This window comes from Gossypium hirsutum, chromosome D01 (assembly GCF_007990345.1).
Source record: "Gossypium hirsutum isolate 1008001.06 chromosome D01, Gossypium_hirsutum_v2.1, whole genome shotgun sequence".
NCBI lineage: Eukaryota > Viridiplantae > Streptophyta > Magnoliopsida > Malvales > Malvaceae > Gossypium > Gossypium hirsutum.
This window is the reverse complement of record NC_053437.1, coordinates 2,901,373-2,914,847: the sequence shown is the minus strand read 5'-3', so window position 1 is coordinate 2,914,847 and position 13,475 is coordinate 2,901,373. Positions and strand designations below refer to the sequence as shown.

General features: G+C 34.2%; 1 protein-coding gene across 1 annotated transcript; it reads right to left on the bottom strand.

Moving 5' to 3' along the window:
* Nucleotides 1–18: 18 nt before the first annotated feature.
* On the bottom strand, nucleotides 19–3,343 carry LOC121213751 (G-type lectin S-receptor-like serine/threonine-protein kinase At1g11330). The gene is made up of 5 exons (XM_041086771.1): nucleotides 2,003–3,343; nucleotides 1,801–1,908; nucleotides 1,369–1,550; nucleotides 1,065–1,275; nucleotides 19–257 (listed from the first exon to the last, which is right to left on the bottom strand). The coding sequence occupies exons 1-5, from the start codon at nucleotides 3,297–3,299 to the stop codon at nucleotides 19–21; spliced, it is 2,037 nt and encodes a 678-aa protein (XP_040942705.1). The 5' UTR covers nucleotides 3,300–3,343.
* Between the last annotated feature and the right edge of the window lie 10,132 nt (nucleotides 3,344–13,475).

Here is a 13,475-nt window from a genome sequence, read left to right as displayed (position 1 = left end):
GGAGAAAGTTCCAACTTACTAAGTTCCAACAACCCTTTTAGTATTGGCTTGATTTTCGCCACCTCCGAAGATCCTGGCCATCCCAAAATCTGAAATTTTTGGATTTAAATCTTGGTCAAGTAAAACATTACTTGCTTTTAGATCTCTATGTATAATCCTTAATCTTGAATCTCTATGAAGATAAAGCAATCCTCGACTGATCCCTTCAATAATGTTGAAGCGTTTTCTCCAATCCAAGAGTCTTTGTTTAACAGGATCTGTAACAAAATTTACCACCAAGATTAATAATTAATTCCTATAATTGAGTATTTAAACTAAAACCAACACTTTTATTTCTATCATATTGCATTCATTATGATTGTAGCATAATTGAAGTTATGTGAATCAATTGAAATAAATATTAAAATGAGAGAGAGACAAAACTTACTGTTGCCACTAATATTTAAATCCTAGAGTATAGACCAACTCCTATTAAAAAATATATAATCCTCCTTATAAAATAGATAAAAAAAAGGAGAAAATTCAAAGGAAAAAGTGAAAATTCAGAAAAACAATGTAGACAACACAAAATTGAATATATATAGTAATTTTATTTAATAACCTTGAATGTTATTCTATTTTCTTTTTGAAATTTCCTTAATTTTTTGAATAAAAATAAAAAATTAGAAAAATTTATAATAAAAAAAGCAAAATAAGTTAGAAAAATAGTTTATGGTGATGCAAACATTTTTTTTTTTACTTATATATATAACATATTATATATGTATACATATATATTGTACCTAGCTTAGCTAGGTTATACAATTCATATATTGTACGACACTTTATTTTTAGCAATAAATATAATATATAATTAGATTTAAGTTGGATTGGGCCACTTAAGATTATACCCAAATTATATCTAGTCAAACTTATCAAATTAGGCAGATAAGGCAATCAGGAAAATATACCCACGACTAATGAATTGAATGGTAAGAATTTAAATGCCTCCAAACCGAAGTTTTAAATTTGATCCGAGTTTAATATGATTGTTAAACACTAAAAAAAATTAATAAGTTACTAACCAAAGAGAAAAGCATCCAAACTTTTATTGGGCATGAACTCATAGACGAGTATCTTCTCTTCTGCTTCAACACAACACCCAAATAATCTAACCAGATTTCGATGTTGGAGCTTTGACATAACCACCACTTCGTTCATAAATTCTTCCAATCCTTGCCCCGAAGCTTTTGACAATCTCTTCACTGCTATTTCTTTTCCATCATCTAATGTTCCCTGCACTCAGAATTCAGATCACAATACTTGATTGAAAAAAAAAAAGTCATTTCATTGACTCTGAATTCACCTGAAATCACTATTATTTATTACCTTGTAAACCGGACCAAAACCACCCTGCCCTAGCTTTTTTTCGGGATGGAAGTTGTTGGTCACGGTGGCAAGTTCTTCGAAATTGAATAGTGGAAGCTGCTGGAGTTTAACACCGATTAAACTTTCTCCTACATTTTCACTATAAGATTTGTGTTTGATCTGTTTGTGCCTTTTATTCGTTCCTGAGATAGAAATCAAAGAAGCAATGAGTTGAAGGCTACATAATTGTAATTACTGCTATGCCCACAATTACCGTTGTAATAACAATGGCGATATTGTTGTCAAGAAGACATGAGTTCGTAGAAATACATTATTTTTTTATTTATTGATTTTATTATCAGATGTACCCGAAGAGTCCTCTTAAAGTGATTACATATTTCTTATAAAAAAAAAGTGATTACATAAATTAAATAAATAGAGACGACAATTTACCTCTTTGTTTAGCCATCCCACACCATAGGAAGAGTGCAGAAATTGTAATAGCGACTATGCCCGCAGTTACTGTTGTAATAACAATGACCTTACTACTTTTCCCTTTATCTGCAAATAGAAAAACTTGGTTAATAACTTCAACCCCAAAAGGCAGATATTGACGCAATTTATCAAACACATGGTCGACACTAAGAAACTTTACCCAGTTCCGAAGATGGCAGACGAATGTAAAGATCGACGCCGCTAGCGGAGAATTTCTGGACATCAATCAAATCTCCACTCCACAACATGCAACCAATGCCATCATCATGCGCATAAGCCACGCACGAACAATTCTTCATATTCATGCATTGGTCTTTGCACTGGCCGTTACTTATTGATGACGGATGCGGAAATGCTGGCACTTTCATCATCTTCATCTCCAAAAACCCATCATCACCTTGGCCTGCTCCACTGCCATTGTTGTTATCTCTTTGGCACTGCAAAGGGGTAGTCCTAAAACATCCACTACTCCAATTACCTCTACTCCATTCCTCTATATTCCTAGGCTTAAACCCCTTTAAGCAACTGCAAATGGGTCGTTTCGATGAATCGCATATTCCAAATGCCCCACAGTATCCATAAACATCACAATTTGTTTGATAACTAGAGTACTTGTTTATCCAGTTCCCTTTCCCCTCATCCCATTTCCGTTCAATGAATTTTCCTTGAGAATCTAATTCAATGTATATCAACATAGAGTCGTTAGAAAAATCGTAAGTCATATAGTACGCTTGTTGTGGATTATCTGCAACAACATCGAACCCTTCAAGATAAGCAGTGTACTCATCTATTAAGCCAATGAAGCTATTCCCATTCCATGGACCGGTCCGATGATAGAGCTGGTTATTCTTCCTAATGATGACCTCGGGGCTGTTGAAAGGTTCAAGGCTAAGAGAAAAGTTACCATCAGATGGGTCATCAATGCTTTTCCATGATTTCAGCTCCACTTTACGACCCGTTTTAACGTCAGTGCTGATCTTCATAGTTTCAATGAAGGCATTAGAAGGATCTTCGAAACTCTCCCATAAGCTGCTTGCTCCATCCTCACCATTACTAAGGACAAGGTTTCCAGAGTCTAAAAGCTGGGCAGTTGTTGCATTAGGAGCTGTATTGTTAACATGTGATGACCAAAGAACCTCAGCTTTTCCATTGGAAACAACAAGGTTGCCATCATCTGATATGTTGAGAATCCCAGAAGAGTCTTTGAGGGGCCTGTTTCTATTTGCTACCCATACAACAGTTTGTACGGGGATTTGATTGTAGAGAATCCCTACATAACGATTGCTGGAGTTAGCCAAGCTGAAGAATCCCAATCGGAAAACACCATTCTGGGAGATTATAACATCAGGGTCTTTGATGGATTTTGATGGTGTTATTGTGTCTAAAGCAGTGGCAAATAGTAAGTAAAAGCAAGATATTAAAGCTAGTAAAACAGAGCAGCTAATAGTTTTTCCCATAATCTCTTCCCAGAACTTGGAAGAGACGCTATGATTTATGAATGATATTTAACTGAACTCAATTTTTTTTTCAGTTAAAAAAACAGTCTGATTTTGATATGATGTAATGATATTTCAAGGCAGCTGCAAATGTTTACATCAAGATATGAATTTTCTTCAAGCACTAATCACTACCTATTTTGTATTAGAATATTGTATTCAACTAGCACGTCACCTTGTTCATGGAAATTAATCAATACTTCTAGCTTGTCATGCACGTTTAATTTGGTTGACTTGAAGACTCATTTATCTTCCACTCAAAATGCAAGTTTAATTTGCTTTCTACAAGCACTTTTAGAAGAAAAGCTGTGCAGAATAAGTTGTTTTTCGCTGAAATTTTTAGCAAGCACTTCTGAAAATGAGAAGCTAAAAATTTTAGCTTTTCCTCTCCCAAAAGTACTTTTGGTGCTTAATTACTTTTTCACCCCTCCAATAACATAGTACTTTTCTTTTTTTTATTGGTGCTTACTTACAAATCTGTTAAAATCATTAATTAAAAATAAAAAATATTATTTAAAATACTAATTACAAATATTTAATGGTTATATTTAAATATTTAAAATATATATTTCATATATTAAAATATTAGCAACAAGTTATAATAATTTTTTATATTCATACTAAATATAATAATATTAACTAATTTAAATATTATTTAAATGCACATTTGTTACTTGATAATAACATGTCTAAAATGGACATTTTATTTCTCAAAAGCACTTTTTGAAAGCAATGCTAAACACTCAAATTTTAAACCAAACTTTTCAAAAGCACTTCTCAAAAGCACTTTTTCACAGCACTTTTCAAAAGCATTGCCAAACTAGCCCGAAGTCTTTTTATGGAAACGCGAGTGTAATAGGCCAATTTTGGCCTGGGCCCAAAACCCAAAATAAATAGAAATAAAAACCAAAAAAATAATAAATAGTCCAAAATTACAGACCAGCAGGCCCAATCAGACCAGCCCACTATTAAATCAAACCCAAACAGCCCAACAAAAAAACCTAGCCTAATACCCTTAGCAAAAAAACAAAATTGCTAACCCTAGGTGTGCCGCACCTGGGTCTTCTGCCTTTGGCCGCCGCACGTCACCTCCACGTGCCGCACGCCTCTGCCACCACCTGCAACACGCAAGCAAAAGAAGACAACAGAAAAGAAAACTAAGAAACAAAACAAAACAAAACAAAACAAAACAAAAACGAATATTGTACTTCGGCTATAAAAGTCCGACCATCATCTTTGTAATTTTTTCGGACACACATTGATTTTGAATACATAAAGAAGTTTCAACAAATTCGAAAGAAAAAAGGTGCTTTATTTATATATATATATTTTTATTTCGAAATAAACAATAATAGAAAATAAAAGAAATCTTTTACCTTTAGCGCCGTGGACGGAGGTTTCTCCGATCTTGAGGGTGGGCGAGCCAACGGGCTCGCCAAAAACCCCACCGGCGACGACGAAGAGCCGAAAAGTCTCTTAATTTTTCTCCTCTTTTTTTCATTTTCTCGAATTTTGGGAGCCCTTCGGGCCGTTTTAACCCCAAATCGGGGCTTTACTGAAAAAAAGGAGCGAAAAGGGGGTTTTTTGAAATTTTAGACCACCGCGCACGTCAGCGCCGTCGCTAGTGGCCAGTGGTCGGCGCGACGGCGGTCGACCGGACTCCTGGCCGGAGATCGGGGCTGAGAGGGATGGGAGAGTGTTTCAAAAAGAAAAATTTAAGGGAAGGAGAGAAATGAGTTTTTTTTTAAAAAAAAAATTGGCTTAAATAGCCTAAACAAAACGACGCCGTTTTGGTCGACATCCTTAAGCCGCAAAACAATGTCGTTTAGCCCCTTGACCTGAGCGCACGACCTGACCCGCCAGGGAGGATCCGTGCATTTTCGTTAAAGGGGTTATTTGTGTAATAAGCCCCTCTACCTTTGCGACGTATTCAATGCGGCCTTTTTTATTTTTGATTTTGGCCACAAAGTTTTGCTTCCGATTCAATTTGGTCCTTAGACCATGCGCAGATGCTGCCCCCTAAAACGGCGCCGTTCAAATGACATGGGAATATTTCCCTTTCGGCCCACGCACCTTAAGCGTGTTTTGTTTTAATCCCTCGATCGGCTCTATCTTTTATTTCTTTAAGAAATCCTCCCTAAAGTATTGCCCAGATTGCAATTTAATCCTAGGCAGCATAATTTCAACTCTTTTTTTATTTATTATTTTGTTTATTTAATTTACCTATTCACTTTTATTTATTATTTATTTATTACTTTTTCAACCTTTGGCATTAAAAATAAATTTTAAAATTTATCATTATTTTTTTATTGTCTCTATTATTATTATTATTATTATTATTATTATTATTATTTTGCTTGTTTCTTTATATTTTATTGATTTATCATTTCTTTTAATTATTAGATTTTCAGTTATGGTTACTTTTTCTTATTATGTGGTTCTTATTTTCATTTTATTTTATTTTATTTTATGTTGCTTCATTTATTGTTGTTGCAATTTAATTATCAATATCACATCATTATTATTGTTGTATCCCATTATTTATCTTTTAAATATTTTACCCACATGGTTATTTTACATTATTTCATTATTGTTGTATCATACATTATGTTTTAGAAAAAAAATATTTGTTCACTTCCATACGATGTTTAAATAAACTAAACATATGTTTTATTAAATATCACGTTAGTTCTTACTCAAATTCAAAAAAGGAAAATTTTCAAAATAGGGCAACATTTCGCGTTTTGGTGATTCGAGAAATCGTACCCTAACTTACGAGGTTTCGATTTTCTCGATAAACCTAAATGGTAAAATATCCTTTTAAACTTCAAGATACATGGAATTTCAATAAAAATTAATGGCAAGCCTATTCTCGAGGGTTCCAAGTGTCGTGTCCCAACTTACGGGACGTGACATTCCGTTACCCCGAGATAAGGGGGTCTTTAATTTTCTTTTCGATTCATTCAAGCATTTTTAAGATAATATTAATAAAAAATGATCGTATTTTAAAATCTTCTCAAATTTTCAACTTTCGACATTTAGACATTAATTAATCAACTAGGTACCAATTTTGGGCGTATCGAGGGTGCTAATCCTTACTCGTGCGTAACCGACTCCCGAACTCGTTTTCTGGATTTTTGTAGACCGAAAAATAATGTTTTAATAAATCAAACTATTTATTAAAATGATCAAATTGCGAGGTGATCCAATCACACCTAATAAAAAGGATTGGTGGCGACTCCCATTTTTGTTTATAAAAAATAAAAAGTCGGCCCCTTTTACAAAAAAAAATAGTTTCGACAACTTGGCGACTCCACTGGAGACACTAAAAAGTACGATCCTTGCGTTGTATTTCATCTGTCTTTATTACGATCTTCATCATTATGGTTTAATTGTTATGTCAGTTTAAGTTTTGATATCTTTCTGCACATTGCATCGCATGACCACTCGATTATACCCTTTTAAGTAGGAGTGAGAAACTACGCATTCGTGAGGTTTTCACCTCCACATGGGATAGTGGATTACTTTCGGGATATATCCGTACCTATGTCTTCGTGAGATTTTCATCTGCGCATAGCCATAGGGAAATGTGTTCCCCTGAACTGAACTCGGTCCATATGAGCCTATAATGGGTAAGGATCGAGGAATCTACCAGTTTAGGTACGTTTACTTTAGAACCAAACCGCATATAGTGAGCCCTAATAGCCCACCCTAGGAAAAACTACACCAAACCCTAGTGGTCACCCAAATAGGTGCTTTGTTTATTATTCCTTGCTCACTTTAGCTTTGTATAATGTACTGACTTGTTTTGTTTTGCTTTGACTGTGACTGCATTGCATTTTCATAATAGAAAAGAGGTGTTGATTCATGTTTAGTTGCTAAATAGAGAGCTTGTCATGGAAAATGGATTTCTTGATAAAGTGGAAGACAATACGGTCGTCCGAATAGGGTCCAAGAAAACGTAATGAGGGAATGGTGATAGTCTGGTGAATAAGTACACGACTTTGCTTCATTACCCAAAGATTCAAGCTGACAAAGATTATTTGAGAGCCGCCAACATTCCAACTTTCTTAAAGAAGCTAACAAGCATCACGAGGATGAGTGAACAATGGGTCGCGGCTTGGATCAAGCAAAAAAGAGATAGAGGAGGCACCACTTTAGAGAGTTCACGAAATTCAATCTTAACGTACGGATATGAGGAAAATGATCGATGTCTTCACTTTGAGTATTAGGGCAAGGACGTATATGTAAATATCTATTTTATGTAAAGAGATTTGTTTTCTAGTAAAGTTGTTCTAATAGAATTGAATCAGAATCAACGCCTCTTTTTCCATTTATTCTATTCATCTGTATTACATTGCACGCATTAAATTTCACAAAAGGAACCTAATTAATCAAAATTGTTACAGTTACCCTGGAAACTAACGAAAATCCACCAACTAAATATTGCTATGGTACCCACCGCAAAACCAAAGAAATGGATCAAAGATTAGAAAGATTAGAACAAATGCAGAAGGATATGCAAGATCAGTTGCAAGCGCAAATACAAGAACAAATAGCGAAGGTACAACAAGAGATGAAAGATCAGATACTGGAATCCTAAAGAAGTAAGATGAACCAATTAATATAGTTACTAGCCGGGGGGCTTGAAAAAGGGAAAAGCTCAGCAGTCAACTCTGGAGATGATAATGAAGACCATGCCCATCCTTCAGGTTTTACCCCGATAAGTGTCCAGGTCTAACCCGACGAGCATCCTCAAGGGGCACCCATTACTATCAGAACCCAACAATATCAAACCGGTACCTCGGCATCCATGAACTACCCGACAGGTTCAAGTTCCAATCCGGGGGACAATCCAACCAATCCTATAGTTCCTGATCTAGACGAAATGGCAGAAATAGAAAAGCAAGGGTGGAACTGCCAAAACAACTCGAAGATCGACACATGTGGTTGGAGGAAAACCTCAGAGCAATGGAAAATGCTGATTACCATTGCGGGGTTGACACCAAGGATCTGAGTTTGGTCCCAGATCTAGTACTCCCGCCGAAGTTCAAAACTCCAGAATTTGAAATGTATAATGGGACTAGCTGCCCTGAAGCACATCACGATGTTCTGCCGAAGAATGATACGTTAATAACGATCAATTATTAATTCATTGCTTCCAAAATAGTCTGATTGGGTCGGCTGCCAAATGGTACAACCAGCTGAGCCGTGCAAAAATCCACTCATGCAAGGACTTGGCACAGGCTTTCATGAAGCAATACAGCCATGTAACAGACATGACACCTGACAGAATTACACTGCAGAATATGGAAAAGAAGCAAAGTGAGAGCTTCAGGCAATATACTCAAAGATGGGGAGAGGTAGCGACGCAAGTCCAACCACCTCTTCTAGAAAAAGAAACCACGATGCTTTTCATCAACACTCTGAAAGCTCCATTCATTAACCATATGTTGAGAAGTGCTCTGAAGAGCTTCTCAGATATTGTAATGTTTGACGAGATGATTGAAAGCACCATAAGAAGTGAGAAGATAGATGCGGGGTAAAGCATCAAAAGATCAACCCCAAAGAACAAAGAAAATGAAGTGAATAACCTGAGCATGTATAACAAAGGGTATTCCAAATCGTTCACTATGGGCCAACTGAGGGTCGTAACCACTAGCTATCAAGGTACATCAAGGCAAGAATCTAACTTGAGGCCAAACACAGAAAGACTCCAATTCACACCCATCCCGATGACATATAGAGTGTTGTATCAAAATCTATTTGATGCGCATGTGGTATCTCCGTTCTACTCGGAACCCGTGCAACTTCCGTTCCCAAAATGGTATGATGTGAATGCCCAATGCGAATACCACGCGGGAATAACAGGACGCTCAATTGAAAACGGTACTACATTTAAAAAGTTAGTTGAAAGGTTCATCAAGATAGGCATCGTGAAGTTTAACGATCCATCAGGACCTAATGTGGCAGGAAATCTATTACCCAGTCATCTAGACCCAGGGGTAAACGCAATAATTAAAAATGGAGGAAAGAGAACCAAAACCAATGTTGAAGAAGTAAAAACCCCACTGAAATGGGTTTTGAAACAAATGATAGACGTGGGATTAATCATTCAAAATTCAGAGAAGAGACCAAAAGGGATGAGGAGTTACTATGAGTTCCACACTGAAAAAGGTTATGAAATCCAGGAGTGATCTGAATTCAAAGCTTTGGTGCAGAGCCTAATGGAAACTAAAGAGTTGGAATTCCTTGAAGAAGTCAAAGTCCCGAAAGGAATGTTGGGGAATTTGAATGTTAAAAGCGTATCCGAAGGGGGAGCCGAGGAAGATAGTTTATTAAGCATTTGCGCTTACACACCTGGGAGTGTTTCGAACAATGGGACTGTGGAAGAGATCCCTGAATTTTTTAGACCTAATTCAGAGTAATGTCCAAAACACGCTTATTGCTCTAAGCTTAAGAGCAATAAGAATCCTTTTGTGAGATAGGTTTATGTCCAACATCTTTATTTTCATAAAATGCATCTTTGTTTGTAACACCCCTTACCAGTATCCGTCGCCGGAATAGGGTGTGAGGCATTACCAGAACACATACACTTGTCAACGTATTTAACCGTATTATAAAATTTCATCTAAATTAAAACTTTCAAATTTTTAACATGCTTTTATAATTCTTCACAATATATCCTCTAAATATTATATTCATAATAAATAGGGCCTACGAGACCCGATTTATATTCATGCAATTCACAAGTCTTAACAATTCAATGCTTCATTTCCATTTCATTCAATTCATAATTTCCCATGTTCACAATTCAAATCAATTTCTCAATATACATTTCAATATCACCATAATTCTTTTAATTCAAATCATATCACTAGCAATAGAAATTTTCATTTACTTCTCATAAATTCAATATCATTAAGTTCAATACTAATACGTATTTACCATTTAACTAAACGTTTATCGATTATGCTATTCATTAACACATTTATGAAATTATTAATTTTGTAATGAAAACATCGCTTTAGCTTTTAATTTAGCTAAAATCAGATCATCATCAATCTCATAGTAACTATTTGAAATAAAACATTACATCATTTCTAATTCAACATTTATCGATTATGATCGAATATATGACCGATTTATACACAAGTCATTCATATTTTTTCCAATTTTCCTCCTCCTCTCCATTCCACATCCTTAATGTATATAACACGCTTAAATAACATTAACTATATTTTCACTATTTACTTATAAGTAAATTCAAATCTGTCTATCCGAGTCAGAGTCACTAAATTATTTATATCTTGAGTTACGAAACTCTAAATTAAGATCCGTTAATTTTACCTAAAACTAGACTCACATATCTTCTTACCATAAAATTTTTAGAATTTTTGGCTTATGCAATAAGTACAGTTTATTCTTTAAATTCTCCCATGTTTCACTGCTAGACAGTTCCGACCCCTCTTCACTAAAAATTAATTATCTCCTCGTACGGGATTCAGATGATGTTTCCGTTTGTTTTTCTTGAAAATATGCTCATTAAGGATTTTAAATATATAAATTTAAGCCCCTAATTATTTTTCTTAAATTTTTTATGATTTTTCAAAATCAGAACAGGAGAACCCGAAATCATTCTGACCTTGTCTCACAAAATTTATTATATCTCATAATTTACAATTCCATTACTTACAATGTTTCTTCTATAAGAAACTAGACTCAATAAGCTTTAATTTCATCTTTTATTTGTTCTCTAATTCGATTCCCACAGTTTTTGGTGATTTTTCAAAGTTGAACTACTGCTGCTGTCCAAAACTGTTTTAGTGCAAAATGTTGATTTCCATTTTACCCCAAATTTCACAGTTCATACAATTCAGTCCTTGCTCAATTAACCGCTCAATTAAGCTAATTTTTCTCAATTAGTACTTTACCTAGACATTATAAGTTATTCATAATTATTGAAATTGAGAATTTCCTCATAAAACCCTAACTTCAAACTCTTTTACTATTAGGTCCCAAGCATTCACTTTCTATTCAATTCTTTCAATAAAATCAGCATATAAACAATTTAAAGCTCTAATTCCATGCTAAATCATCATACACTTCCAGCACATATTCATAGCAACTTTCAAATTCTTTCATAGAATAAAAAACTAATGAATTCAACAAGTGGGCCTAGTTGTAAAAGTTACAAAAACACAAAGATTTCAAGAAATAATCAAGAATTGAACTTATTTGCAGTAAAAATATGAAAAACCAGCTTAAGGAAACCCTTTTATGGTGTTTTTGCTGATGAGAATGCAGAAAAATAAAGAGAAATCTAGATAATTCCACTTGGATCCTAGCTTTATTAAGTAATTTTGGAATATTTCAATTTTGCCCTTAATTCTCCTTACTTTCTTGTTGATTTCATGCGTTTGCCGTCCAGCCCAAATAGACAGTGGGTCTATTTGCATTTTAATCCCTCTTCCTTTTATCATTTAAGCTATTGAATCATTTCCCATAATTGTGTATTTGTTACAATTTAGTCCTTTTGTTCAATTAATTATCGAAACTTTAAAATTTCTTAATGAAACTTTAATACTAACTTTTTAACACTCCATAAGTATTTATAAAAATATTTATGGCTCGGTTTAAAATCTCCGAGGTCTCAATACCTCGTTTTTCTAATTATTTTAATATTTATTTCTAGTGCACTATTCACTATTTCAAAAAAATTTTTAACTTCACATTTAACTTATACTTACTAAATTAATAATATTTTCTACTCTTTTTTCGGATTTAGTGATCTCGAATCACCGTTCCAATACCCTTAAAAATTCAGGCCATTTCATTTTTCCTCGCCGGATTTGTGGTCCTGAAACCACTATTCCGACTAGACCCAAAATCGGGCTGTTACAACTCTTTCCCCCTTTAGGGATTTTCGTCCCCAAAAATCTTACCAGAAGAAGTTACTTCCAACTCTCATTAAACACTTTCACTAACTTTCCAGAATCACTAATCAATTTAATCACGTATATCATACTTTCTGAAATATAGATTTTTCATTCCGACTATTTGTCTTCATACTCATGAATACATAGAATTTATTCTCTTAGCTAAGGACATGCTTAAATACATATAACTCAAATCACATCTCGATAATTCAGTTCACTTTAATAAAACAACTGAGTTGATTTCAATTATAAAACACTAACATCTCAGAATACTCTTTTCTTCATGCTGAGGATACAACTCAAACACGCAATCTTTCAACATTTTTTTTAGCATGCGAATCAAAGATCCTTTAAACTGTATTAGTTCAAAGAATCATATATTTTGATTGAACTCATTAACTTTATTCAAATTTACCTGAGGAAAAACTCCATCATAAAATTTTGAGCTTATGCTCTCATTATTTATACCCTTGCTGATGACAATTCCTTACACAAAAATCAGTAAAGTCTAGATACCAGAATCACCATATTTCAGCTCTGGAATTTCATCGTAGCAAAACAATACACTTTCTAAATATGAATGCAAAATAGAACAATAACTGGTCATAAACCAACTAGACCAATAGGACTTTCGTTTAACATCATAGTTAGCTAACATTCTCACAACATAAGAATTCTATCAGAACTGAACAATTATACACATATCTCTGAGGATAAAAGAATATATAGAATCTCCAGAAAAGATCATCGTGTTCATTTCGATTGTAATCGTCACACACAGGCATCTTTACCATTTAATTATCATTTCTCTGACTGATTCTGTTATCACAAACCTCATATTATTCTATTCACTAACAAAAATCAATTCAGAAGAACTTTCAATTAATACATTCATTCTTTAGGTATCATACTTGAATATTTTGTCTCGTCAAATTTAACTTCTTCTTTAATCGTGACGTTACATAATCCGTATAATCTTTAAAACAATCTGATATTTCTTTTAAAACTGAGTTCATTTGTTACACTATAATCAACTCTGTTTGCATTACTAATTATTTGACCACTGAACTCTTTAGTTCACATTTATGAGCTTATTCAACATAATTCTCGTAAAAAAAAATCGTCATAAAGCAATACTGATAAGGGGGTGATGGTGAGGTTGTAAAGCCTCTAACTTACTCTCATAAATACATATATA